Genomic DNA, 26,203 nt, shown 5'->3' with positions numbered 1-26,203 from the left:
CTCATGAAAGTTCCCACAGGCGCCTGGTTCACCCTCGCACTTGCTACAGTGTTAGCCATCCTATTTCTCATATGGAGATTTGGGAAAGAGCAGCAATGGCTGGCCGAGGCTGAAGATCGGTTTCCCACCTCACACTTCGTCTCCAAAGATCCAGATGGACAAATACGCCTTACGGATAGATATGGAGGTAACGCCTTGAGTATAACAAAAGGCCTCGGGATCTTTTTTGACAAAGCAGGGGAGACCACCCCAATCGTGTTCAGTCAGTTTATTCTCAAGCTTACTACCATGCCTGCTGTGATAATCTTCTTTCATCTACGCCCAATCGAAACACCGTCGGTGCCAGCGGAAGATCGCTATACTGTTTCCAGCCTTGCGATCCCTAATTGCTACCGTCTTGTTGTTCGCTATGGCTACAACGACGAGATCATCACGCCTAATTTGGCAAACACCATTACTCAGCAGGTTCGCAGGTACTTGATTGCGAGAACTTGTGATCAAGCCGATCTACCCACATGCACACCTGACACAATCACCAACAAGAGTCATGCTAGCTCTGTACAACGGTCTACAACATCTGCAACGGGGGAGTCTTCCACGGCAGACGGAGGGCGATATGATGCTTCATTGGCAAGACTAGAAGACGCGTACAGCCATGGGGTCATTTATATCACCGGTAAGGAGCAAATGAAGATCAAGAAGAGTAAGAATTACTTTCGGAAAATAGTCTTGTGGATCTTTTTGTGGATCCGTGAAAATACAAGGGCGAAAATTGCATCTCTTGGATTAGAAACGGAAAAGGTTATTGAAGTTGGCTTTCTCAAAGATATATAGTTGGTGTCGAGATTAGTGGAGCTACTAGTAGGCGATTTGTTGGCAACAGAGGGTGATACCAGGAATGCAACATATGCATCTTCAATTCAAAATGGTATAGTAAACTCTGCAACAATCTCAAATAGTCGCATAAGGCTTGCAGCAGTGCACAGCCTTGTTGCCTTACAGTGAGCGCTGATGACGTAGGGTCAAGGAATCCTATTTGTTGAGGCCAGAATACTCAGGGTTGAACAGGGCGGTACCTGAGGCGGTGAAGCGTGCCTAGGAAGTGGACGGAAGATCCACCACGTGACCTGCCCCGCCTAAGGCCACTCATCGTCACCGTCATAGTCCGCCATGATACCCCACCCCTCCGTCATGCATGTCACTGAGGAGTTGTACAAAGACACTGCCACAGGCGATCCAAAGCCACAAGAGATATGGAATACTATAGATAAATCTATTGATGTAGAGCTCTGACGACACTGTGAAGTTAAATAGAGACTTGAAACAATAAATACTACGGAGATGACGGAGTAGGAAACTTTGTCACGAGGGGAATGGTCCAAATGGCGCGATTCCAAGGAACTGGGAAGCCTGCGGACTAAGGCAACAGGTTGTCCTTCCGCGCTATCGGGTGGAAGTCACATTTCTCCCCTTATCAGTGGTGATATTGACTCAAACCCCCGCAAGGTGGTATAAAGTCTCCCGGTGTCCCACCCTGTCAACGGTTTGTTTCTCCTACTACCTTCTAACTGATAAACCCCTAAACAAACTACCTTACCTGTCCACTTCAGACTCTCGTTCATTGAGATCGTCACACTACCTTCCAATATACACACGTAAAAATGCCTCTCTACAACGTTCGTTATACCTACCTTATCGTCTTGCGTTTCTCGATGCTCATTGGTATATCTCTTTAGGTCACACTCAAGAAGGACTCTCCCCCTGCTGAATTGGAGAAGTGAGTTGCCCTATAGTTGAGTTTCAAAAATGAATAGCCACTGACATCGCACCTTCGCTACAAGAGCCAAGGAGAAGGTCAGAGAACAAGGAGGAACCATCAAACACGAGTACACTCTAATCAAGGGTTTCACGTAAGGCAGCCATCCACTATAACTCCGCCCCACAACATCAGCGATCAGCCTAACTGACAGTTCCTAGTGTCGAGTACCCTGCGGACCATGTCAGCACTCTTGAGTCTAGTGACCATATCCACGTCGAACAAGATGGCGAAATGAAAATCCAGTAATGGAAATACGCATCGACTCCGGGGCAGAGTACGATGCAATCACTGCTAGCGACAAGCAGCGGAATTAGCTAGTAGCTAAATATCGACACTGACTTGGGGAGGTTGCGGTTCAATGGTGGCTGTACGAATTACGAATATTCTAGTCTAGCGTTCCAAGAGAATGTTCCTCATGAGTACTGGGACTGCTGTGCGGAAAGCTAGACTCATCCGAAACTACTCTCTTGTTCAATTATGACTTAAAATCATCAAACTTTCAGTTCAACCTTTGTAACGGCTGTTCTTTTTTCCCAACACGGTGTCATCTATCTACTACCGACCAGGCATCAAAGATATGCCCAAGAGACAATGACCTCATCATACATGAAAGCAACCAACCAAAGCAAGCCAAGTATATGTACATATATAGATAAGCGTGAGGAACTGGCTCATACGCGTTCTGATGCAGCCTCACTGATTCGATGTAAGGGTCTGTAGTTCGCATCCGCACCCTGTTCTCTCTGCGACTTTTTGGATCGCCACTCTTTGTAACCCCTTTCGTCTACCGTATATACCTCTGAAGATCCTTCGAGCAATGAAGGGATAGGTATAGGACATATTTGTTTTCCCTTCCTACACAGTACATAGTTAACTAGTTCCTCTGGCACAATTGACTAAGCATCCCCCACTTCACTCACTTCACCTAATTTGTATTAGCGTCATTCCACGTGAGGATTACCCTTTTGAGTGGTATGATGACGAAAGTCACTTGATACATGACATGAATTAATGCTGAGCTAGTCACAGGATGGCTATTGCTAAAGATGGCCTTAACCAATGCTCTCGCACGGACAGCGAGCTGCAGCGTCCGACTTCGGTTTCGTCTAATCCATAATGTTCAGAAGGCACGTCAATTCTCTGTGTCACCGCCTCCCCAGGTTGCAACATCAACTCAGCAACCGTTCGCCTACGGGGCAAATGATGAAGTCACACGTCTTGCGGCGAGCCGTCGTCGGCCATTGACTCTCGCGGATCTACTGAAGTACGTTTGGTGTGGGGGATATAGTATGTCTTAACTTATATTCGCAGGGTTTACTGACCGCGGTCTCTCTAGACACGGCCGTCCGCCGTTAGCGAAAGATGCTCTCCTCGCATCGGCCAATTTTACTCTTTCACTTCTTCCTGCTCGACTTGCATCTCGAATCGAAGCTCTACGGAACCTCCCTTTTATCATTGTTTCGAATCCGCATGTCTCGAAGATATATAATAACTACCTTCACTCCTTGTCCACACTTCTCCCTTACCAGCAACGGCAAATCACAACACTCGAGGAAGAAAAACACTTTGCAGAGGTCTTGGCGGATCTAGTCCACACTCATACAGATACAATTCCCATTCTTGCGCGTGGATTTCTGGAGTGTCGCCGATATATCGACCCGACGGAGGTGACTCGATTCCTAGATACCCACCTGCGGGCACGTATCGGCACTCGGCTGATAGCTGAGCAACACTTGGCGCTCCATTTTGCTTCACAACCGATTAGTGATGATGGCAACCCACCGAAGGACACATCTCCATCGAACTATATCGGTGTCATCGACACTGCCCTGCAACCAGCGCGCATTGTCAAGTTCTGTGAGGACTTTGTTGGAGAGATTTGCGAACTGAAATATGGGGTCCGCCCACGACTCACGGTCGGCGGGCAACCTGATGCCACCTTTGCGCATGTTCCTGTACATGTGGAATACATTCTCACAGAGCTGCTGAAGAACGCATTCAGAGCCGTGGTTGAAGCTGGGAACGAACGCGAACCTGTTGAGGTGACCATCGCTGCTGCGCCTGACGTTCCAAGAAACCATGTGCGTGGGCCGTACTCCGTGTCGGTGGGAACTTATCCCGTTCATCCCAACTCGGATGTCGGGTTCGAGATGGACTCCGTTGTGGGAACCGCAGATGCGAACGAATCAATCAAATTGTCGTCTCCTTCCACGCAAAGCATTACAATCAGAATCCGCGATCGCGGTGGTGGAATCCCTCCCGAGATTCTGCCAAATATTTGGTCTTACAGTTTCACCACTTTCTCTGACCTTGACTTGCAGAGCTCGGAGAATGGGAATATGGATGCCCTGAATGCCATGTCCTCAAGCAGTGGCCATTTGAGTAGCATCGCAGGACTCGGATACGGATTGCCGCTGAGTAGGGCATATGCTGAATACTTTGGTGGCAGTATCGCCGTACAGAGCCTCTGGGGGTGGGGGACGGACGTGTATCTGACTCTGCAAGGAGTTGGTAAGGTCGGTTGATGGACAATAGGATACTGTAGCGTCTTTGGGCTTCCCAATGCCCGCTGACAAGACTAGATAAAGCACCCGTAACTGGCATACACAGTAGATCACGTTGCAGATACTACCTACTTGAGATTGAACCTTCTATATAGTTATAAAATAACATTTACACCCTGCCACTGTCGGTACCTACTAGTATATCATGTTTAAAGCCTTGGGCCTGACGACCCTTGGAGCCAAAACAGATCGACAAACTCCGAGATATCCGTCCCATCGCCTTCAACAGCAGCCAGAATTCTAGCGATATGTGCATCCGAGAACATCAAACGCATGTTTCTCACGAATTTGTCCCGCACGGCAGCAGAAGTTTCGGGATTCCTGACATGGCCAATTGAATACTCCACCAGCACCTCTGGCAGCAGGGTGCCATCAAATAAACACACCTTCAAACCCGACCCAACACTCTTCTTCTCCAGATCTAGATAATCAGCTGTCAATCGATCATCCGGCACAACAACCACCCTCTCCCGCAAGCTCTCCAACTTCTCACTCCTCACCCAGCAACTCTCATCCAGATAATCTCCCACCTCAGGCACGCCCCCCTTCAGCAGCGCCAAAGCAACAACAAACTGCATACAATGGTCCCTCTCGGCCGCGTTCCCCAACGGCCCTCGTTTATTAATAATAAGATCCGCCGCCCTAGTCGTCCTTATCTCAATCCTTTCCACATCACCCACACCATACCCCATCCCCAAAAGCCGTCCCCGCTGAACCAAAACCGCCTCAACAGCGGTAATCCCATGCCCCTCAACCGGCATAACCTTATACAAAACATTCCTAACCGTCCAATCCCCAAACTCCCTGATGAACTCGAACTCCCGGCCCCCAAACTCGCGCTGATAAAAACCCCACGGCACCGCAGTCAACACAGAAGGAACACCAACTTGCCCAGCCCGAACCAGCAACGCGAAATGCACCGCCCGCATGCACGCATCCCCCGCCGCCCATCCTTTCCGGGGGACTGTGTTCTCCGCGCCGCGGTAGAGCCGGCTCGGATGGCCGTCCATCCAGACGTGCGAGATAGTAGCCATGGTTTGGGACTCGGTTAGGCCAAGGAGCCAGGAGACGACGGCCGCAGATGCGAGCTTGACGAGGATGACGTGGTCTGTGCCGTGGGCGTTGAAGGCATTGCTCTGCGCGTAGATGCCTTGGATTTCGTAGGCTTTAATGAGGGCCGTGAGGAGGGTGTGTATTGTCAATGGAGGGCCTTTGTGGGTTGTCTTATTGGCTCGACAGAGCCAGTCTGCTACAGACAGGATGGAGGCTAAATTATCTGACGGAATCCGTCATCGTCATCATCATCACCACCAAACAGGAACTCATCCACAACCCCTCCAACAAAAGAAAAGTAAATGGTAGAAAACATACCAGAAGGATGTGCCCACTCCCTCCCCCCAAGCGCATCATTATGATCCAAATACCTTATCAGAACACCCAAATCGAACGCCCCCTTCACCGGATCCAATTGGTACCTCGTACCCGGCACCCTGAACCCATCGGGAACGATTGTGCCTGGCACGCGCGGACCGAGGAGTTTCTGCGCTTCGGTGCTTTTCGAGGCTGTCTCGATTGCGCAACCTAGTGCGTCGAGAAGGGCTGTGCGGGCTGAGGTGTAGGCTGTTGGGCTGGTGATGGTGTGGTTGTAGAGGTAGGTTGTTAGGGATTGGATTGGGGGGTCGTATGGGTGTGTCATCTTTGGGGGGTTTGGTTTCGGTGATGTTGGGGATGTGTGTGTGGAAGAGAGTTATATTTGGGGAGGGTATGGGGATATGAGGGGACGGGGCATTTTTTGTTGGAGGATTTGGGTTGAGTTGGTTGTGTTACTTTGGGAAGTATATGGATGATAGAAATAAATGGACACAAGGGTTCTACTGGATGAAGGATATTATAAAAAGATCATGAGGATAAAAAAACTAATCGAGCAAGTAAAAAGTGAAAATCTGTCTCATATCGACTGCACCATTACCGTATCACTCAGAGACCGCCTGCACCACTCAAGCTCAAGAGACTCGAAATAGGAGTTGCCCCCGGGAAGAAACTGGTGGGCATGGGTGGAATCGTAAAGGAAGTGGTGGACGGAGGATTCGACGTAAAATCACCGGGCATACGCGTAGCGGAATAAGACCTGGGGTTATTCATGTCAACAGAGCTGCTAAGGCTTCAGGGGAGGGATATTGGACGTACGGCGTTGCAGTCACAGTAACGGCCGTAGTGTAGGTTGTTAGATCATCGGTGTCTTTCGCTTCTTGTAGACAGGCACCGGTGCCGTACGCATTGGCACAGGACCAGTTGACGTAGTCTCCGTCCTCTGTCCACAAATTGACGTTGTCGAGGGTGATGTCGTAGCATGGGACGTCCTCGTCACACTCGATTCGGATCGCCGGTCGGCTGTTAGCGACATTTTCGCCGTACCAGTTCTAAGGGAACGATGTCAGGGCTCTGTTTTGGTGCTCACGATAGACATCCACTTACGCGGAAAGTCAGATTCTGAACGTGGACGCCTGTAGAGCCCAGGTCTTTCCCCCAGGCTTCATTCACAGCGAGTGGGTAAGGGCCTCCATGTACAATGACATTCTCCCAGACGATGTTCTTGACTATTCCATCGCCGTTGTGGGTCTTCAAATAACAGGCATCCGCCTGGTTCATGTAAAGGTTTCGGTAGTGAATATTGGTGATGTTGGTGCCGGTACCCAGCGAGCCAATGGCGGTTCCTCCACTCAGATTGCAGTAGATGTTCTCGATGAGAAAGTCTGAGGCCGGCGATTTAACAGTCACACACTCATCGCCATTGGTAACCTCAATATCATGGACCCATACGTTCTGGCCCCATATATCGAATGCGTCCGTCATACCTAAGTCAGCGATTCCTCGAACAAGAAGATTGTAGATCTCTCCATTAGAAACGGTATCGAAGACGAAGTAATACGCAGGGGAATCAATCGCAGCAAAACCATGGATCGAGAAGTCACTGACATCCTGGAATCGGAAGAGTCGTTCACCGTAGTTCCCATCTTGAAGGTATTCGTACCCGTATCCTTGGATCGCGCCTTGGGAATTACCACTGAAGAACTCGCAGTCATGGCAGTCGCGTACCAGGATCAATTGGTAAGCGCCTTCATGACCGCGCGCTAAAACACCATCCAGCTGGAAGGCAGTGGATTCACCGTGCTTGAGTTCCAGATCCGTCGCAAGCGAATAGTTACCCGGGGGTACGTAAATGAGACCGCCGGAGGAGCAGTTACCCCAGGCCTCTAGAATGGCTGGGCCGACGTCGGTTTTGCCGTCTGCAACGGCGCCATAGTCGGTGATATCACAGGTTTTATTCTTTGCTTTGGTCTGAAAGTCCACGAGTGGCCCGACAGACCCAGAAAGCTGAGCTGCCACAAAAGTTGGTGCCCAGAGGACCAAAGTGTAGAATAGTTTCATTTCCACTATAGAGAAAGCATTCGACTGTCCGACAATAGACGAGACGAGGTACCAGGACGATATCCTTCATTTATATCTCCAAAATTCCAAGGCCCCATGTCTGTTCTCCCGAAGCGCACTATTGTGAGAGTAGTTGTCCTGCTGGGTCTACTGTACACATCAGTGGACAATCTAAGAGTTTGACAGACAGGTTCAAATATATTAGATAGATCCCAATCAGGAAAGATATCGGCAATCCATTCCTTCGGACGGTAATTTCGCCGAGTGTGGTGGGCTGAGCTTGATCGCAGTTCGCAAGTTATCCATCAGTCTGAAACAGGGGTAGCGGAGTTAGTTCTTCGCTTGCAGAATGGACGACACTTTGAGTAGATCAATGCCTTTTACTGATTAGAGGCATAGTAAGCTTGTGGGGTTTCGGGATAAATCAATTAAATGCAAAATACAGAGTAGGGGCTCCAACTTAGCCTCTTCTTACCTTTTCGTGCCTTAGCACCGTACGGAGCAGTACTCCGTACGGTGGAGACAATTAGTATAATTAGAGACTCTTCACCGAAAGCTTAGCATTTTACTGTGTACACTTCGGAGTAACCCACGCAGCTTTTTAATAGCGCTCTACCCCGCCGTAGTACTGGATATGAGAGCAGTTCATTGGTGCAAATGAAGCTCCGTGTTTTACACAAGTAGTGTTTGGGCTGTAGACTTTCCCATCAGTTAGACAAAACGAGGACGCTGCCGGAAGTCTTCCGCATCAATAGTCTACTTAGGTGTCAATAGGTCCACGAACGGCTGCTAGGACCTATTGTTGGAAGGAACACGTTTTGGGGCCTCCTAGTCGATACTTTTATGACTAGCTTGGAGTAAATGTAAGATAGTGATCCTCTTGATGTGCTTGAATAAAAGTTAGTGGATCGTATTTGTGGTCCTCTAGAACTAAACAGGCCTCTTCAGAGAACTCATCTTTGACCTGATCAAGCATCCAATACCACCAAAATGTGTCATTGGGCCTTGATTGCTGTGCATGGCCGTTGAAGTCTTGAGGACGGTTTTTGTTTTCTTTCTTTGTGTGAGTGTGTGAGATTAAAGCTATGTTTTCTTCGACATTATATATTGTAAAGGCTCCCGGTAGAGGTATGTCAAATTAATCTAATACAGAACTCATCATTCATATCACCTCAGGTGCTCAACTTATATCCGAAGAAATAATGGTATCCAAGGTATCAAAACCCGCCGGCTCCTCGTACCCTCTGTACAGCCCCAACCACCCCTTTGGCCCAGCTGAAACGTCCTGGATTGACACCAATTGACCCGTCTGGGATCTTACCAGTGGAGGTGTCATGCCAGCATCCATCTTCCGGACTCACTGCACCGTAAAGAGCTGTGTTCTGGTTTTGGTTGATCGTCTCAAGCCATGAACGGCAGATGATTGGGGAGTCAATTAGGACGTTAACTTCCTGGCTGTGGTAGAACGATTGAGTATCGAGGTTCCCATTCCCTACTTTCTGTTAGCCGAAGATCGAAGAGCTAAAATGACAAGAATCCTACCTTGGATAGCTACTTTGCCGTCGATGATCATGAGTTTGATGTGACAGCTGCGACGCTTGAACTTATTATGGATCGGCTTTGTTTGGTCCTTACCCACATAGTTATATATACGTAGTCGTGAGCGTTCGTCCTGTTTCTCAAGGGAGCTATACAATCGATTAGAAATCATCTCATTCGTCCCGTTTTGGAAGGGAAGTAGTTGTCCAGCGTCGTTGTAGCCCAGACATAGGTAGCATGTAACAACGACCCCACGACGGACAGCTCCCAGTAATGGCTCGAGGAGAGGCTCTGCATTCATATTCGGGGTCTGGATGAAAATGGAGTGTTCTGCATTTTGAATTGCCGAGAGAAAGGCGGCATTTTGAGGGGTATATATGCTGGTGTGGTTCGGGGCTAGAGATCGTAAGTATAGGAACTCATCGGATATCTTTAGAGTGGTGCATACCTCCCCAGGGCTCCCTGTTTACTAGGGCCATTGGACATGCTTCATGAGGTGGGGAGATGGTATACGGTGTCATTGGAGTATTTTGATCAACGTCTGGAGCGTCACCGGTTGTATTCGGTTGCGTAGTTGTGTCTGTATGAACCATTAAACTACATTTTCATGAATGGGGAAGAACATAAAGGATACATACTCAGGTGGCGAGTGACCGGAGCCGTTCTAGACTCGCCAGGCCTAGGCTTGAGGGTACCGTTGACGCGCCGTGCTTCATTCCTAATGTCAAGGTCATAGTGTTGATCTACTGTGGTGTGCTCGGGCAAAGACAAGCCCTGGGCTTCCTCTTGGCAGCTTACGTCCATGAGCGAAAGACTTGGAATCGGAGCACTCGCAGCGGGAGACGACAACATTGGAAAGGGCGTATTGAAGTGCTTTCCCCATGAGATCAATGCGGTGTCATAGAAAGCGTCCACAATTGGTCCTTCAAGCCTAACCATCATCTCTAGGTTGTCATTATCCTGTACGTTACTGCTTTGCAGCAGGGCGACCCTCCGATCAATAACCATGAACTTAGCATGGAACGTTCCGAATATAGGACGGTGGTAATTGACAACCTGCAGATCGATGTTGGGAATTTCCTCAGCTGGAGGGAGCTGAACTTTCTCACTTGTGTATTTCTTTTCTGGTACTTCTAAGCGATTCTCATAGGCTTGTCGAGGATCACCGCGGTCATAGATCATCTTTACCACTACCTTAGTGCCGCGTTCACCGGCTCGTTTTGACAACTCGCGGAAGGCGTTGGTCACCAGGGTCGAAGCGTCGGAATAGATCCAGAAGTTTGTCCCGAGAAAGACTTCGGTCTCAGCCCGTGCGATACAATTAGCCATATGTCGGCACAAGTCCGGCAACGGGGCCACAATGGTTAAAGGTACGATCCCATGACTACCCATTAATGGCGGAGAGACCACTCCCGCCATTGGGTTCTTTTCTAAGGTGCACAGTGCGTCGTGATATATCTATATCACAGTCAGGTACTGTATGCTTCATTCATAACTAAAGCACTCGAACTGACCTTTAAGAATAGATTGCTTGGTTTCGTTGGACCCCAATTGCCACACTCAAGAGCCTTTTGTAGACAGTCATGGCCATCTACGCCGTCCTCCACCTCTGACGCGTCCTCTTTGGCATGATCGTTGCTATAAAGTTTGTGAAACACCTTGGTTGGGGCTTGATTTGGATCTCGTGCAAGTTCGGAGCTCACAGTTTTGCTGCTGTGACATAGCTGATAAACTCTTTCTGGAAGCATGTCGGCGCAGGTACGATTGAGACTCTTAGGTTGGCGGGTGAACCAGATTATTATCGAAGTCAAGCAAATAGAAAACAGAGTACTGGACACTTTGACCAGCGACCCAACCATGGATTGGCCAAGAAGACCAACTGATATACGCTCTCCAGCCATGCTCTTCAGCAATGACGTAGACTTAGCCCCATAAGGCTGAGGGGAGGGTTTGATGCTTGTGGTACGGGTTCCTATGAAGAGGGAGTGGAGACAGGCAGCTGGATGATAAGCATGTTCAATGGATATAAATTAATATATTTCCAATGCACCCTGCTGAGCCTTTGTGACAGATGACGCCAGTGTTGTCGAGTGAAAAGCATGCGAATGAGGTTGCCTGAGGACCGACGTCATCGGTGCCTGGGGTACCGCGAGAACTTGATTTGGACATTAGGGCAACGTTAACATCCAAGGGGATGACTTTGTGAGGTCTAGAATTCCTTCGTTACTTGTTAGGAGCCTGATATTGACAGGACCTATATTCTTTGCCAAGAAAACAATTCTGCAGGTACACATGGGGATCATAAATTCAGGTGTATAATATAGTTCTATAAATTCCGCCCTATACCAGTTTGGCCTGTCCTTCGGAAACTTTGCGTGAACCTCCGATGTCACGACCAAAAAGGTTAACGCAATGCGACAGCCAACCCCGCATCGGAAATGTTGCGATGCTGCAATGCTACCTTGCTTGCTTGAAGCTTGTCCCGGTTATTCTTCACCATCGGTGTGAAGTCCGAAGGCGGGGATTGTACCAACCATTTCTTGCCAGGAATATTTGTAAGCTCCACTGGTGGCACCCTAAATTGGTCAGTGGTCACCTAATAGCTCTAGTACGCTGTATTCTGATTACCACTATATGATCTATATCGTATGATCAGTAGAATCATATAATTAAAAGTAATCTTTTGATATTATAAAACTTTTCAAGCACTATATAAAACTCTATATATAGAATAGATTTTTATTCATATTACATGATGCGGGCCCTAGAACTATAGTTAACTCGCCCCCATACTACGTGCTCTAATCCATATCTATATGTTTCAAACTATACCGAAAGATCAGACTGTAGATAATTCTGAATCTACAGTTCAGAAGCCCTGGATCACACCCCTATAGTATACCGCCGTTACACTCGCCTGGACTTCATAGGTAGAGCAACACTGCGTACCTTGCTTGGAACCATATCTGAGCGTATACAATATGTTTGAAATATATAATGTATCATACGGTATTTATAAATAACTAGCGCATCCCTTTGGACCGAATCCGACCGATCAACCAGTGTGGAGAAATGGTACTGTTGCTGGAAGTACGTTTCCTCTCCTATAAAAAGCAGCCCATCTTCAACTTCAACGAGCATCTGAAGTATTGTACACCTCCATCTTCTCTTTCCCTTGTATCTTACTTGCACAGAGTCTACTCTTGTGTGGTGTCGATACAATAATGTATGTATTTCCGGTCAATGTCCGCCTTGAGATTATTTGACTACAGTATTGCATTGACAACTAACCTCTAATCGCAAGGGTCTATACTGCGTCTTTTGCCTTTTTCGAGGCTTTATGGGAGGTACGAACTTGACGCCCATAAACCTCACTATCTCATACTAACTAAATTTCTTAGGCTGGGGTCACCCATGTCTTCGCCAATCTAGGGTCCGATCATCCCTCCATCTTGGAGGCCATGGTGAAGGGCCAGAAAGAGAAGCCCGATGAATTCCCCAAAGTTATTACGTGTCCTAACGAGGTGAGTAAGGAAGCTTACAAATAGCATCGAGTTGCCCCTCAGTTACTTTGGGCTTCAGGAATCCTCATCTCTGGCTAACCCCACATTTACCCCACTCCATAGATGGTAGCCCTTTCCATGGCCGATGGCTACGCTCGATTGACCGGCAAACCGCAATGCGTTATTGTTCATGTTGATGTGGGCACACAAGGATTAGCAGCAGCCGTACATAATGCCTCCTGTGGACGCGCCCCAGTCTTGATCTTTGCTGGCCTCTCTCCCTTCACCATCGAAGGGGAGATGCGCGGCTCTCGTACCGAGTACATTCACTGGATTCAAGATGTTCCGGATCAGAAGCAGATTGTTTCTCAATACTGTCGCTATTCTGGAGAGATCCGTTCTGGGAAAAATGTGAAGCAAATTGTCAATCGCGCCCTTCAATTTGCGATGAGTGATCCCAAGGGCCCAGTATACTTGGCTGGTGCTCGTGAGGTAATGGAAGAGGAGATCGAGCCATATAAAGTCAACCAAAGTGTTTGGGGTGCTGTCGCACCGTCTGCATTGCCGGCTGAGGGGGTTGAGCTGATCGCATCGGAACTCGCTGCCGCCAAGGAGCCTCTAGTGATTGTGGGTTATTCCGGTCGTGAGACCAGGGGAGTGGAGGAGCTAGTTAAACTCGCAGACACCTTCAAGGGAGTCCGAGTATTGGACACCGGTGGATGTGACATGTGCTTCCCTAGTGACCACCCAGCGTGGTTGGGGCTGCGATATGGCATCCACGAGGCCATCAAACGGCAGATGTTATCCTTGTTGCCGACTGTGATGTGCCATGGGTTCCGACCCAGTGCAAACCGTCTGATTCCGCTAAGATCATCCATGTAGATGTTGATCCGCTCAAACAGCAAATGCCGGTCTTTTATCTCCCTTCCATGGCTACGTATCGTGCAGAATCGGCAACGGCATTTAGACAGATCAATGAGTACGTTGCCGCTAACAACTCACTAACACAGGCGCTGAACTCCGAAGAACAAACATTTCTTGGTAAGCGTCGTGAGGAGGGATATAAGCAGATCCGACAAGGGATCACAGACCTTGCTGTTGTACCATCGGGAGGTGGTAACACGGATCTTAACGTGTCTTACATGATCAGTCAGGTTCGGGAGACTTGCCCGGCAGACACTATCTGGGCTATCGAGGCTGTAACCCTCACCCCATTTGTAGCTGACCAAATCGCTGCCACCTTGCCCAAGTCATGGATCAACTGTGGTGGCGGTGGACTTGGTTGGTCCGGTGGGGGTGCTCTCGGTATCAAGTTGGCCACTGATCATGAAAGCGGCGGTACGAACAAGGGCAAATTTGTCTGCCAGATTGTGGGCGATGGCACGTACCTCTTTTCCGTGCCGGGTTCCGTCTACTGGATCTCAAGACGCTATAACATACCTATTCTTACTATTGTCCTGAACAACAAGGGCTGGAACGCTCCCAGGCGGAGTATGCTTCTCGTTCATCCCGAGGGTGACGGCTCGCGCGCGACTAACGAGGACCTCAACATCTCATTTGCCCCTACCCCTGATTACCCAGGCATTGCGAAGGCTGCTGCGGGAGGCGAGATTTGGGCTGGCACTGCAGCTACTGTTTCTGAGCTTGCCAAGTTGCTGCCCGAGGCTATCAAAACTGTACAGAATGGAACTACCGCTGTCTTGGAGGTTCAGTTAGACGGTACAGTCGGCAAACATGTCAACAAGAACTGATACTTCCCCTTGGGATGAAACAGGGGAAAGCAGGATATACCATTACTCGCTTTTGCTTCCTATCTTTTGTTAATTACAGAATTAGAGTAGAAACTCAATATCTAATTCTAGACTCACATAGAGAAATTCTGCTTTTACTTTATAGTAGTAAGAGGTATACAGTGCCATCATATAGTGCTAATTAGGGATCCATTGAACGACCTAGAACAACAATACGCTTCATAAATCAGAATAAGCATTATCCAATCTCGAAAATCTCTGTAGAAGAGTCAGATTGGCTCTCGCATAAAACGTCCGTGATAGACGGGCCCAAGTACAACCAAACGCATGTAAAAGTGCACCAATAAACCAGCCGCGCATATTGCTACGCGAGCTCAACTGAGGCTAGGCGCCTTTCCAGAAAATCGAAGATAACTTGATGCAACCTGAAGAAGGAACCTTGATGGCAATGCGTGTCGCCACCTTCATCAGCTCCGAGACTGACAAACTCATACTCGCATTTCAAGTGGTTGCAAAGCAACTCCGGCTGACCTTTTAGGAAGTGGTCATTTTCTGCGTCGAGAACCAGGCACGGACTCACAATCTTCTGAGCCAGGCCTTCTAGTGTATACAGATTGACTGTACGCATCAGTTCCGCCTCTGATGACACCCCGAAAGTCCATTTACCGTTCCGCAGGGCCCACCGAACACCCGTATCTAGAGACTGCGCAAAGCCGAAAATGAAATTGGATACCCCATCATATTCTTTTTGGACAAGTGTTTGCACAAAGGATGGCTGGTTAGCTCGGAATGAAGACCCAAAGTCGTATACTCCATCATCCAAGACAATGGCTTGGGCTCGATGTTCCTGCGTGGCTGCTCGTGCCACCAGGTATCCGCCCATGCTCCAGCCGAAAATTGCTATGGCATTGGGATCGACGTCCTTGTGAGTCAAAGCAAAGTCAACCACGGGAGTTAACACCTTCTCCCAGTCAGGACGGAAGTAGAGGTGCTGTCGTCGTACAGCTGCACCTTGACCGGGCCCATCGAAGGCGAGAAAGTTGTATCCTCTTGCTAGGGCTGCAGCTCCAATCGCAAACCAGGCTTCGCTCGCAGTTGAGTCATAGCCACCATTGAAGATAATGGTGCGTCGTGGATTGCCTGTAGCAGTTGGGCTGACAAAATATCCAGGGAGTGTTGTCCCTTGGTAGGGAATCTTGATCGATTCATAGGCATATGTAGACAGCTTCATTGCCTCATCAAAGGCCTCCTCCGATCTTTCAAACACAATCTGTGCCATTTCATCGTTGTCATAGTTATCGCGACGGAAGAACTCAGCGGTTCTATAGTAATTTGAGGCGCGTAGATATCCCTCATAGGCACTGACTGTGCTGTTCACCGATGCTGATTGTGAGGCGTTGGAAAATGCTCGGTCGGCTGCCCTTTTCCACTCGACCAGCCAGTCATCTTCGTTTCCTGCTCGGATTTTGGAGATAATAGCTATCACCTCCCCGAGGTCTGCTCCACCATAATTACTGTACCCTGCGGCCCGCAGAGTTTCATAACTGAAACACGCGTTGGACTTGAAAAAATGGTTGATAAGCATCGTCGCCAGAACTATTGACTAATTGCAGACAAGTTCACGTATTCTGGTAAAGCAAATACAGACGTGTCAGACAGAAATGTGGGAAATATCCTTGGAAAAGATGTTCTTAGCGAAGAACTCTTGACAACTTATCATATGATATGAGTCGGTCCGAGTCACTTAGAACACCAAATCGGGCCGACTATCCTCATCATGCATGTCTACCCTATTCGGTCCGATAAGTAACGCTAACAAGGAACAGATTTTCACGACCAGTTGAGATTAGTGCTAGTTATAGAGTGTTGATTTATAAGCCAATGATGCATGAATTTGTGGTTTAAAGATAGGGCTGGCTGGGTTTGTCGCTATGAATATTAATACGTCTACATTTTTCAAAGTTCGAATAGGACTGAAGGATCTCTCATTGTCGCTCTACCCTGCCTTTTTGAATAATCTGCACAGTCTGTAGATTGGCCCAGAGAGGTTATAATACCTTGTTAACTCAAATCCCTCATGCCAGCGGAAGACGGTACTCCACGTAGTTCATATCTAGAACATGACTCCGATCCCAGCAACACCATCGATAGGAGAGCATCTGTGGAGATTATCCAATGGGATGAAGACGACCCGGCACATCCTTTCAAGAGAAGTCTAATGAGAAGATGGCTGACTGTTGTTATCATATCTCTTTGCTCACTTTGTGTGTGAGTATGCCGAATTTGATCAACACTCCGGTACTTGTCGGACTGATATTGTGGTAGTGCTTGCACATCTTCCATATATACTACGACCTACGATCAACTTCTACATGAATTCCATTGTTCACAAGAGGTTGCAACACTAGGGCTATCACTTTTTGTCTTCGGCATGGGTAAGTCAGTCGCATTTCCACTGATTGCCGGTTATAGATCAAGAGACTAAGATTGCCTCTGCTTAGGGTTTGGCCCGTTAATATTAGGCCCTCTATCCGAGGTACGAAACATAGTATCTTGTGGGGTTTCTAATAATAAAGACTGACCAATGCACAGCTATACGGACGGAGAGTCATCTTTCTAAGCTCCTTCACATTCTTCCTTATCTGGCTGGTACCATGTGCAGTCGCGAGAAACATACAAACGCTACTCATTTCTCGGTTCTTCAATGGCTTTGCAGGAAGTGCCTTCCTCAGCGTTGCTGGAGGTGCGGTTGGAGACATGTTTCCTCGGCATCAGCTGGCTGCTCCTATGATGATATATACTGCAAGTCCCTTTGTTGGACCTGAGCTTGGGCCTCTGTAAGTGTCTCTTGGAAATCTCCTTGCTATGTATACATGCACTTACGAAATATTGGTTCCTCCTTCACAGATTAGGTGGCTTTATAAACCAGTATACAAATTGGTATGTACAAAGAGGCAGTCTCCTAGAGCTGTGAGTGACAATGGCATTCTGACACTAAACATACAGGCGCTGGACATTTTATACCTTACTGATATGGGCCGCCACAATGCTAGTTTCGATATACTTTTGTGTGCCCGAGACCCATCATCCAGCGTTGGTTAATTGTCCCCCAATCGGCTTGACATGCCTAACATAGTTCGCCAGACTTCTAACGAGGAAGGCACGAGAAATCAGAAAGAAGACTGGAAATCCATGGCCATTAGGACCAAGCGAGAATAGTAACGTGCCTGTGAGCACGCTCATCCTTCGTTCCATCGTCCGGCCAGTCATGCTTCTGACGTTGGAGCCCATGTGCCTGAATCTGTGTATATACTCTGCACTGCTGCTGGGCATACTTTATCTTTTCTTCGGCGCGTTTCAGATGGTTTTCCAGTCTGTGTATGGATTCGAGTTATGGCAGCGAGGCCTCACTTTCCTGGGCCTTCTCGTCGGAATGGTGTTAGCCATTCTCTCCGATCCATTTTGGCATCGGAACTACAAGCGCCTTGAAAAGAATCATCATATTCAAAATCCGGAAGCCTCCGGGTTCGAACCGGAATGGAGACTTCCTCCAGGTACCACTTTTCCTTGACCCCCTGATTCTTCCACCATATACTAATCTGAGATAAATACAGCTATAGCAGGGGCACCGTTAGTAACAATCGGGCTGTTCATATTCTCATGGACAATTTACCCAGGTATTCACTGGATAGTGCCAATGATCGGAAGTGCGCTTTTCGGAGCTGGGTAAGTAGACCCAAGAACATGGATGTCAATGAACTTCATCAAGACTAGAAGTCAACCCTGGAGTGGAATTCCATGATAAAGAAAGCTGTGTCTAACCGTAATGGAACAGGACAATTCTCGTTTTTTCTGGGATTTTCACCTTCCTCGTCGAAGCCTACCCTCGTTACGCTGCCAGCGCCTTGGCGGCAAACAGTTTTACTAGATCGACATTTGCAGGCGCTTTCCCTCTGTTCGGGACTCAGAGTGAGTTTGAATACCTGCTAATGTTGATGACTGATGAGGGAGTAAAACTTACCTTGGCTTCTTTTTAGTGTACAATAAATTAGGGCTACATTGGGCTTCGTGTCTGCTCGCGTTTCTTACTTTGGCGATGGTGCCGTTTCCGTAAGTTGCTCTTCTTCTCTAGCCATCGCCTGGGAAGTTGTTCTTGGAACTGATAAATTTGCGGGTGACAGGTATATTTTCTACAGGTACGGGGCTCGAATTAGGAAGAAGAGCAGGTTTACTTCTTAGTCGACTACTCTTAATGTCTGTTCTGCCCGGAATTACATAGCTATGGTTACTCGGAGTTTCAAGAGATGGTCATGCAATGTGGCGTTTTATCGATCACACGTCCTGATCGTATTGAATGATGTACAACTTGTTTGTTTTAGATTCTTAGAGAAATTGTATATAGAGTCATTGCAGTTGGGCCGTTTAGCCCTATATATTATTAATAGCCTCAGCGTGGAGGTCCAACAAATAACTGGCTCCTTTTGTGTTATACTACTTTGTACAGAAGACATTTACACGGAAATAGAGCAAAATAAAAAAATATCCAACTGTGGTTGAATTGTGTACTGTATAAATTGCACAACTACGTAGAGATGGCGTGATTCTCGCGAAGCTGTTTTGCTGGTAGCGGTCTGATGACGAGAATCTCCAAAGAGATCGTTTCATCAAGATCCCTCGTTGGGAATAATCGGGAGTGTGATATAGTTCACATAATCTGGCCCGAAATGGATGTTGTTTAGACCTTTGAAGATAGCCTCTGACCTAGATGCTAGTTAGAAAACAAGCCATCAATATGCCTTGTGTAGTTGAGGAGAGTCAAACCTGTCAATAGGATCGTCATGACCCCAGATCCCAGTCCCTGCGGTGTCTCCGGAACTCACTTCCAACACAAGCCGGCCTCCCGCTTCCACGACTACATTAGTTGGCCAGAGCTCCACATCGACAGGATACACCTCGCCAGGAATTACAGGTAGTACATCCGTGGAGTAGTAGTTGCGATGCGGCAACCAAGGCCGGTGGCGAGGGTGCTGAGGGTCAGTCTTGCGGAGAGAAACGCGGAGCCAACCCTTGGTCACTGGGACAGGGTCTCCGACGGAGCCTGTGTAGGATATCTCTTCGCCAGATGGTGATATATGGCGTAGACTGAGAAACAAGTCGAGATCTGTGGGCGAATTTCCCCACTGATCTCTGTTGACGGATACGTTAAGATGAGCCACAATGTGTCCAGTGATTTCTGTTTCTTTCTCAAAAGGAGCCGATTTGAAGGTCAGCATGTCAGAGGCTTCTGCCTTGCCCAGGGCGCTGTAGGAGAGTTTATTAGGGACCGTCAGGTGTGGCTGATCGAGGTGTAGCTGACTATCTGCTGTTAAGAAAAACGGGGTGTATTGTGTCCTAGCCAATGGCCATTCCTTCTCTGTACGGCGAAGAAACTTCTTTTCCCCTGCTGGGTTATTGAAGCCCACATTTCCCTTTCGCAGAATCAAATCCACTGGAGGAAGAACCCCATTTTTCGTCCAGCCCTCTCGATCCTGCCCTTTGAGCCAAGCATCGAGGAAGCTCCTTTGTATCTCTACTTCTTCAGGGTAGTAGAATGGCAGATCATGGCGTCCAGCAATAAATCGGAGATATTTGAATTCGGATCCAGACCAGAGATACCCCATCACATTTCCTCGAAGATGCAGCAGAAGTCCACCGAAATTAGCAACGCTGAGAAGGGGAACTGTGACGTCTTCAAGATTGAAGTTCAGCGGCGAGATCTCTTTGTCATCGCGGTACCGCTGCTCATGCATTGCGGCCTTATGACGGTTTGCGTCTAATTCCTCAGCGCTGAGGTCACCTTCGACAGTATCAGGACCCCAGTTGCGCGCCGCTCGCCCCGGAAGCCCATACTGATTCGGCGCGACCTGACGATCGTACCACATGGAAAAGAACTTATTCGAGAGGATGCCGCCATGTCGCAATGACTCACTGTAGGCGTCAGAAAATCCTTCCCATGGCACTATTGCCGCTAAGCCTTTAGGCTGTCGAGCCGCAACCTGCCACTGTGTGGCAGCATAGTAGCTGACTCCGAGGAGGCCGACCTTCCCAGAGGACCAAGGCTGACTAGCAGCCCATTCGATAGCCTCGCAGAATCCATCAATGGAAGCTGCGGATTTGACGTGTAGCTGCCCTGGAGACTGTCCAATTCCGAACTCATCCACTCGCACGACGATGTAGCCGTGGTCGGTCCAGTATTGGGGTGTAGGCGTCTCCCATGCAGAATGTTCTGTCTGGTGAGCTGGATCCACTTCTGCAAAGCTCTTGGGGTTGAACCTGTTATTTCATTCATTAGCACCATCTAGTAGTGTTAAATAACTCACGCATTGAAAGCACATCAGGGAGCGGGAGAAATATTATATTCTTTGAGTATGGACACTTACTGTTCATAAGGGACATCCTTTCCATACGGTCCGTACGTGACAAGAACGGGATATTTGATTCCTTCAGATGTCCCCCGCGGCTTATAGACGTTACAGCGAAGCACTCCCCCAGTTCTCAAAGGGATTGACGCATTTTGCACAAAGATATATGAATGGTTTGTTGAGTCGACCGTTTCAATATCGCGGTAATGGTTGAGCATTTTGATTGTTGTCCAATGCGAAGTAGTTAGAAGTAGCAGATCCTATTTTCCCACAGTGAGTGTTACAACACTATATACGAGGCAACATTGTTAAGTATTCCGGCTAACGGATAGTAACGTCCAACGCTCCGAGTCCGAGTCCGAGTCCGATTCCTCCGAGCCCGACTGCCCCGCCTCCTCGGTTATGTGCACGTTATACATACAGATGAGTGGATCGTCGCTCAGCTAAAAAATCCGCATCCTTCCTGAAAGAGATGTAAGGGCTCGAAGCCTACGAATTGTTCAATTCCAGCCTCCGCGAAAGACAGATTATACCAGGGGTCGTCCTGGGCTACACCAGATGGTGTTGTGAAAGACATATCAGCGGTCTCCATATCCGATTGTTCAAAGATACAATTATCGGACATGGTTGCCTGTGGATTTTGCTGCATTGGATCGACTTCCAGAGTTCTCTGGTCACTCACCCACGGATGCAGATGTTCGCCCGAGGGGCCTATCGATGGTACTGATGCTTCGCGAGTGCTTGACTGCTCGTTGTGCACAGAGCCTTCTGGTACATGGTCGGAGAGTTGTGATTTAGGTTCTGAAGGGTTAAGTTCGGGAGCTTTGATAGCATGTGGGCTGGCTGATTCATGTGCGCTGTGGCAAGATATATGTAGCTGAAATGCAGCGTCGAGCTTTTCCCACTGCATTCCAGATAGTTAGTATCCCCCCAATTCGACCATTTAGGAATATATACTCACAGAAACCTGTAGAGCCCTCCAATACAATCGAAGTTTGTTGAGTAAGTGAAGGGTGCCCTTCACAGTCGACAATCTACGACTCTCGGAATGTGCTCCGGAGACAGGTCTTCGTGGTGTTTTGTCTTGAAAAGAGACCTCAGTAGCCAAGAAAACAACACCTGTGATGAAAGCACCATATCCTACGAAAGGCGGTAGAAGTGTAATATCACCTTGCCCGTACATGTAAGGAGCTAGTAGAGCTTCGAATAACTCTGCATGTTGTGTGACTGTCTCGGCACTTTGCTTCACAACTTCCGGGTCTATTCTTGGTCCACGGTGTGTACCAGAAAACAAAGGAACAATCATTGAATGCAAAGTGATCTGGCACTGGTGGTAAAGGGCACTGATAAAGAGCACCAGGGGGGTATTCTCCGTGCCCTGGTCGCTTCGAGAGGTTGCTAGATCCCTGTTTGACATTCCGTCCTGAAATATCGACCTTGCCAAGTGCGAGAGTCTTTGCAGCGAATCAAGATTCCGACTAATGCTAGAGGATGTCCAATCGCGGACCAAAAGCTGAACTTTAGCCCTACAGAATAGACAGCATGATGATTTAGCGTCGAAAGCAAGAAAGACTAATCCTAACATTGTCGGAAGTCCTTACCACACTCCGACCATTTTAACCAATAATGCCTCATCCACTGGGGAGCGAATACTTTCGCACTGAGATATGGCTAAGCTTGAACACCAGTTATGATCCATCTTCTCGTTTAATACAACCTCATCTCCGGAAGTTTTATGTATTATAGCAGCAGGGAGTGGTATCATGGATGCTTCGGCCCAGGCCAATCTGACATACGGTTCTGGTTCCATGACCATGCATGTGGATATCCAGCAGGCCCAGAAGCATCGACGTCTTGACTCTGATTCGAGCAAGAAATCGGGGTTTTCAACTCCGTCAACAACCTTTTTGTTGTATCCAAGGAGATCACACGAACGGTAGGCCAGAGCTACAAGACCGTTAGCGGAGATTTTGTGATACCCGAAAGTCCTCAATATTATGACAAGATGCAACTAGTCAAAGAAGTAGAGAGACAAAAAACCTACTAAGACATAAATGGCCGGTTCGCGGCTCACCAATTCCAAACCAATACAGTTGTAAACAATGAAGCGCCTGCAAAACAGCCAGAGATGGTTCTGTGCAGATGGATGACATAGCTTCCCTTAGAGCTGACTTTGCCCATGAAAGGCCACACGATGAATATGCGCTTAAAAGTTTTAACTCCGACCACTCAGATTGTTCCTCATTGTTGTCTTCATTTACTCGAGTAAGAAATCTTCAAATATTGTTTTAGCTGGCCGATCCAGGCGTAGATATGGCAACTTACACCGTAGCTAACGCAAAAAGAGCCTTGAGCAGGACCTCAGGAATCTTTCCATCAAGATACTCCTGGAAAAGAATAGGTTTACAGAACAGTACAGATGCATTGTAGATTCGCGTACAATATATGTCCAGTAAGGACAATCCAAGGGCTCGTGGTGGTAAAGGTGGCCAAGCTACATCAGCAGTTAAGCCTTCTCTGATCAAATCCGTGTTTCGCAGGTGAGTTGGGTATGATTCAGAAGAAACATTGATTGATTCAACACCAACACCATTTGCAAGATAGCTGGCTCGGCCTCCAGAGCATGGGATACCTCTCGACGACGTAGCAGTTTCTTCGCGCGCTTGGTACTGAGTTTGAGGGAGACTGGTTTCATTATGCGGCACACGGTGACGGGGGGGCGTCAAAATATTAGGCCGATGGCTTAGGTTGGCAGTTGACTCTTGAGCATCAGCGGATCCGCCGACAGTGCTCACGATAATACGGCGTTGGGAGAGTTGTTCGGTACTCTGGCCACCTACACGACGCACGCCCCGGGAGCTGCGGCGCAACCTCCGACCACGGCGGACTGGGGGGCTGGGATATGTACAATCGGCCTGCAGCCGCTGGCACCGGGCGCATGCAGGACATTCCCGACTACATTTGACCTAAAACAATGATTCAAGAGCTCAGCATCATATGACGACAATTCAAGCAAAGACGATAGATAGCTCACTTTCTGATCTCTACACCGTTGACACGCAGTTACAGAGTGCTGCAAAGCGTGATTTGCGGGAGGTGGGCGTGTTTGCATTTCGCTATAGTCCCTATATCTGCTTGCACACAGGAGGAGAATGTTGTAGACGTCGAAGTAGTGAGTCGGGCCGACTCGGTTTTTTTTTACCGCCTTTCGCCGCAAGGCTTGCTTACTTGCCACGAGCTCGGTCCGACTCCAGAGCTTCCAGATGCTAACTTTACTATATCGAGCATCCTACCAAGCAAGAAACCACGGACGCCAAGAACATAAGCACCAGAGAAAGAACAATAGATTATTGATTATTGGTTCAGAGGCATTGATACCTTGAAAGACTCCCACATGCAGTGGATCACAGGCGTGATCTACGCGCTGAGGCTGATTTGACGTTGTGATGGAAGCATGAGCTAACCTTGTCATGTCTATGTGTCACTTTCCAGGTGAAATCGTCAACCTGGTCTAGTGACCCTATCTGGGGTAGATGTGGTCGAGAAAGCTCAAGCAAAATACTTGCGACCCCTCTGTAAAGAGCCTCTAATTTTGCCTCACTGATATCCGGGTCAAGAGTACCACGATCTTCCTTTGGGCACCCAGGCGTGTTAAGAGCATCATACATGTTTGTATCATGGTCAATATAGTCCATAATAATAAAAGGACTTAATTCCAGAGTACTTTCCTTCTTTGTCCCCCAGTGGTGGACAAAAGGAACGGGGATTGAAGTCTGATCGCAAATGTATCGCATGGTAGCGACTTCATTACGGGACTTCTCTTCAGGAAACATGGTGGCACCTGGCTGGGGGAAACGTATTATGGCGGTGTTTGCTTTCTTGTACTTCATCTGGAAAGAGATGTTGTATGCTCCTTTCTCGAGAAAACTGAATTCGACAGCATCGCCAGGGCGATGGTGTCTGACCAGGAATCTGCCAACCAGTTCTAGGACCTCGGGTTCAAAAACCTGGCAAACCCACCCATCGGCGACGGCTTCGCTTTTCTCCCAGGCGACATCGTCATAGCGCAGGCGTGATTGCATCCTTGGCACGGAGCCTCAGAGGTGGGTAAAATATCAGTTCAAGAGTGCAAAAGAATCGAAGCTATCGGGAATAGGATGGATTGGAAATGTTGGAAAGCTCCCTAACGCATGGGTGTTAATATCGGAGAGTCGATCGCAGGTTCGCTTTCAAGAGAAAATGGTAACCACGTAACTATGCGTACTGGGCTTTTCGTGTAGTGTCCTGAGGATAAGATGTTGATCAAATGACAGTCAACAAAAAAGAGTACTGTTATCGCGGAGCACCGAAGAGGACAAAATTTCAGCCTTTGTTCTCTCTGAAACAGGCTCTGCGGCTAGTTCTGGAGTATTTGACCACGATCTGCAGAGGAGCTGATGAATAGGGTCCGTAAGTAATAGGGACTCTGGGAGACCGATGTTCTACAGGTGTTTGGTGTATTCCCAAGAAAGGTAAGGAGCTATACCGCATATTATTGGTGTGTTTATGGTGGAGTAGGTGAGGCGAAACTAGGCTGGGTGAGGTTCGTCTGCATATAGTTCAATTCCTACGATTGTTGAGGCTGAATCAGTTACAGCGAACATATGCCTGGTTATTCGCTTTCCTTTCTGCTTTCTAGACTTGGGTTTTAGTCTACTATAAACAGCTTGTGACTCGATATGCATACACTCCCTGTCTTCAAAACCCGGGTCGGACAGTATAGAACCTTACCACATTGAAGCGACAGCTAATTACTCGCTTGCCGTGTGAGGGTCAACGTATCGGAGAAAAAAACATTCAAATTTTGTTCTCTATCAAAGGAGACAGGCGTTGCCTCCAGCTGACAGCACGTCCCCGGTTTCGATTGCATCCTCACTATGGCTATGGCAGATACAAGGTTTTGGGATTCATCATGCCCTGGAAGTGCGGCCACGACCTCAAGGCGCCGATGGCTCGGAGATGGATGTGGTAATTTGGCCATCTATTCGACACACAGTACAGGCCGGGTATTATACAAATATCCAGGAATATGCTCGGGCAACTTCTGGATAAAATGCTTTGTGGGCGGTAACGAGGGCCATGAATCCATGGTTCGAGATATACGGGACTGGTCCATGCGTCAAGCAAGCCTTGAGAAGGAAGGTTTGAAATAGACATT

At 48.1% G+C, this 26,203-nt stretch overlaps 10 protein-coding genes across 10 annotated transcripts; 5 read left to right on the top strand and 5 right to left on the bottom strand.

Annotated features, from left to right (window-relative positions):
* Window positions 1-288: 288 nt before the first annotated feature.
* Window positions 289-834, top strand: ANOM_002966 (potassium transporter; the record flags this gene model as incomplete). The annotated part of the gene is made up of 1 exon (XM_015548223.1): window positions 289-834. One exon carries the CDS (start codon window positions 289-291, stop codon window positions 832-834), a length of 546 nt encoding a protein of 181 aa, XP_015409973.1.
* An 827-nt stretch (window positions 835-1,661) lies between these two features.
* On the top strand, window positions 1,662-2,065 carry ANOM_002965 (uncharacterized protein; the record flags this gene model as incomplete). The annotated part of the gene is made up of 4 exons (XM_015548222.1): window positions 1,662-1,676; window positions 1,737-1,777; window positions 1,842-1,910; window positions 1,978-2,065. 4 exons carry the CDS (start codon window positions 1,662-1,664, stop codon window positions 2,063-2,065), a joined length of 213 nt encoding a protein of 70 aa, XP_015409975.1.
* Window positions 2,066-2,865: 800 nt separating this feature from the next.
* Window positions 2,866-4,344, top strand: ANOM_002964 (alpha-ketoacid dehydrogenase kinase family protein; the record flags this gene model as incomplete). The annotated part of the gene is made up of 2 exons (XM_015548221.1): window positions 2,866-3,083; window positions 3,156-4,344. The coding sequence occupies 2 exons, from the start codon at window positions 2,866-2,868 to the stop codon at window positions 4,342-4,344; spliced, it is 1,407 nt and encodes a 468-aa protein (XP_015409974.1).
* Window positions 4,345-4,532: 188 nt separating this feature from the next.
* On the bottom strand, window positions 4,533-6,079 carry ANOM_002963 (putative 2-methylcitrate dehydratase (PrpD); the record flags this gene model as incomplete). The annotated part of the gene is made up of 2 exons (XM_015548220.1): window positions 4,533-5,659; window positions 5,755-6,079. The coding sequence occupies 2 exons, from the start codon at window positions 6,077-6,079 to the stop codon at window positions 4,533-4,535; spliced, it is 1,452 nt and encodes a 483-aa protein (XP_015409970.1).
* Window positions 6,080-6,360: 281 nt separating this feature from the next.
* On the bottom strand, window positions 6,361-7,812 carry ANOM_002962 (putative rhamnogalacturonase A precursor; the record flags this gene model as incomplete). The annotated part of the gene is made up of 3 exons (XM_015548219.1): window positions 6,361-6,511; window positions 6,571-6,803; window positions 6,859-7,812. The coding sequence occupies 3 exons, from the start codon at window positions 7,810-7,812 to the stop codon at window positions 6,361-6,363; spliced, it is 1,338 nt and encodes a 445-aa protein (XP_015409969.1).
* A 1,108-nt stretch (window positions 7,813-8,920) lies between these two features.
* On the bottom strand, window positions 8,921-11,183 carry ANOM_002961 (IQ calmodulin-binding motif protein; the record flags this gene model as incomplete). The annotated part of the gene is made up of 5 exons (XM_015548218.1): window positions 8,921-9,304; window positions 9,355-9,747; window positions 9,800-9,931; window positions 9,990-10,809; window positions 10,866-11,183. Coding segments are annotated over 5 exons (1,932 nt in total), but the record flags the coding sequence as incomplete, so codon positions are not given.
* Window positions 11,184-12,579: 1,396 nt separating this feature from the next.
* ANOM_002960 (putative thiamine pyrophosphate enzyme) lies at window positions 12,580-14,605 on the top strand (the record flags this gene model as incomplete). The annotated part of the gene is made up of 5 exons (XM_015548217.1): window positions 12,580-12,596; window positions 12,656-12,698; window positions 12,753-12,875; window positions 12,978-13,673; window positions 13,724-14,605. 5 exons carry the CDS (start codon window positions 12,580-12,582, stop codon window positions 14,603-14,605), a joined length of 1,761 nt encoding a protein of 586 aa, XP_015409971.1.
* A 364-nt stretch (window positions 14,606-14,969) lies between these two features.
* ANOM_002959 (alpha/beta hydrolase family protein) lies at window positions 14,970-16,190 on the bottom strand (the record flags this gene model as incomplete). Its single annotated transcript, XM_015548216.1, has 1 exon — window positions 14,970-16,190. One exon carries the CDS (start codon window positions 16,188-16,190, stop codon window positions 14,970-14,972), a length of 1,221 nt encoding a protein of 406 aa, XP_015409987.1.
* A 492-nt stretch (window positions 16,191-16,682) lies between these two features.
* Window positions 16,683-18,719, top strand: ANOM_002958 (MFS transporter; the record flags this gene model as incomplete). The annotated part of the gene is made up of 10 exons (XM_015548215.1): window positions 16,683-16,873; window positions 16,931-17,040; window positions 17,107-17,141; window positions 17,198-17,442; window positions 17,513-17,545; window positions 17,612-17,698; window positions 17,750-18,159; window positions 18,220-18,331; window positions 18,441-18,574; window positions 18,643-18,719. The coding sequence occupies 10 exons, from the start codon at window positions 16,683-16,685 to the stop codon at window positions 18,717-18,719; spliced, it is 1,434 nt and encodes a 477-aa protein (XP_015409988.1).
* A 550-nt stretch (window positions 18,720-19,269) lies between these two features.
* ANOM_002957 (uncharacterized protein) lies at window positions 19,270-25,088 on the bottom strand (the record flags this gene model as incomplete). The annotated part of the gene is made up of 11 exons (XM_015548214.1): window positions 19,270-19,366; window positions 19,427-20,917; window positions 21,025-21,266; window positions 21,333-21,449; window positions 21,500-21,910; window positions 21,968-22,532; window positions 22,803-22,953; window positions 23,081-23,280; window positions 23,332-23,901; window positions 24,235-24,272; window positions 24,471-25,088. 11 exons carry the CDS (start codon window positions 25,086-25,088, stop codon window positions 19,270-19,272), a joined length of 4,500 nt encoding a protein of 1,499 aa, XP_015409983.1.
* Window positions 25,089-26,203: the final 1,115 nt, after the last annotated feature.

The sequence above is a fragment of the Aspergillus nomiae genome (genome assembly GCF_001204775.2).
Source record: "Aspergillus nomiae NRRL 13137 chromosome Unknown contig00039, whole genome shotgun sequence".
Taxonomy (NCBI): domain Eukaryota; kingdom Fungi; phylum Ascomycota; class Eurotiomycetes; order Eurotiales; family Aspergillaceae; genus Aspergillus; species Aspergillus nomiae.
Note: the sequence above shows the minus strand (reverse complement) of the source record. Positions and strands in the feature narration are given on the sequence as shown.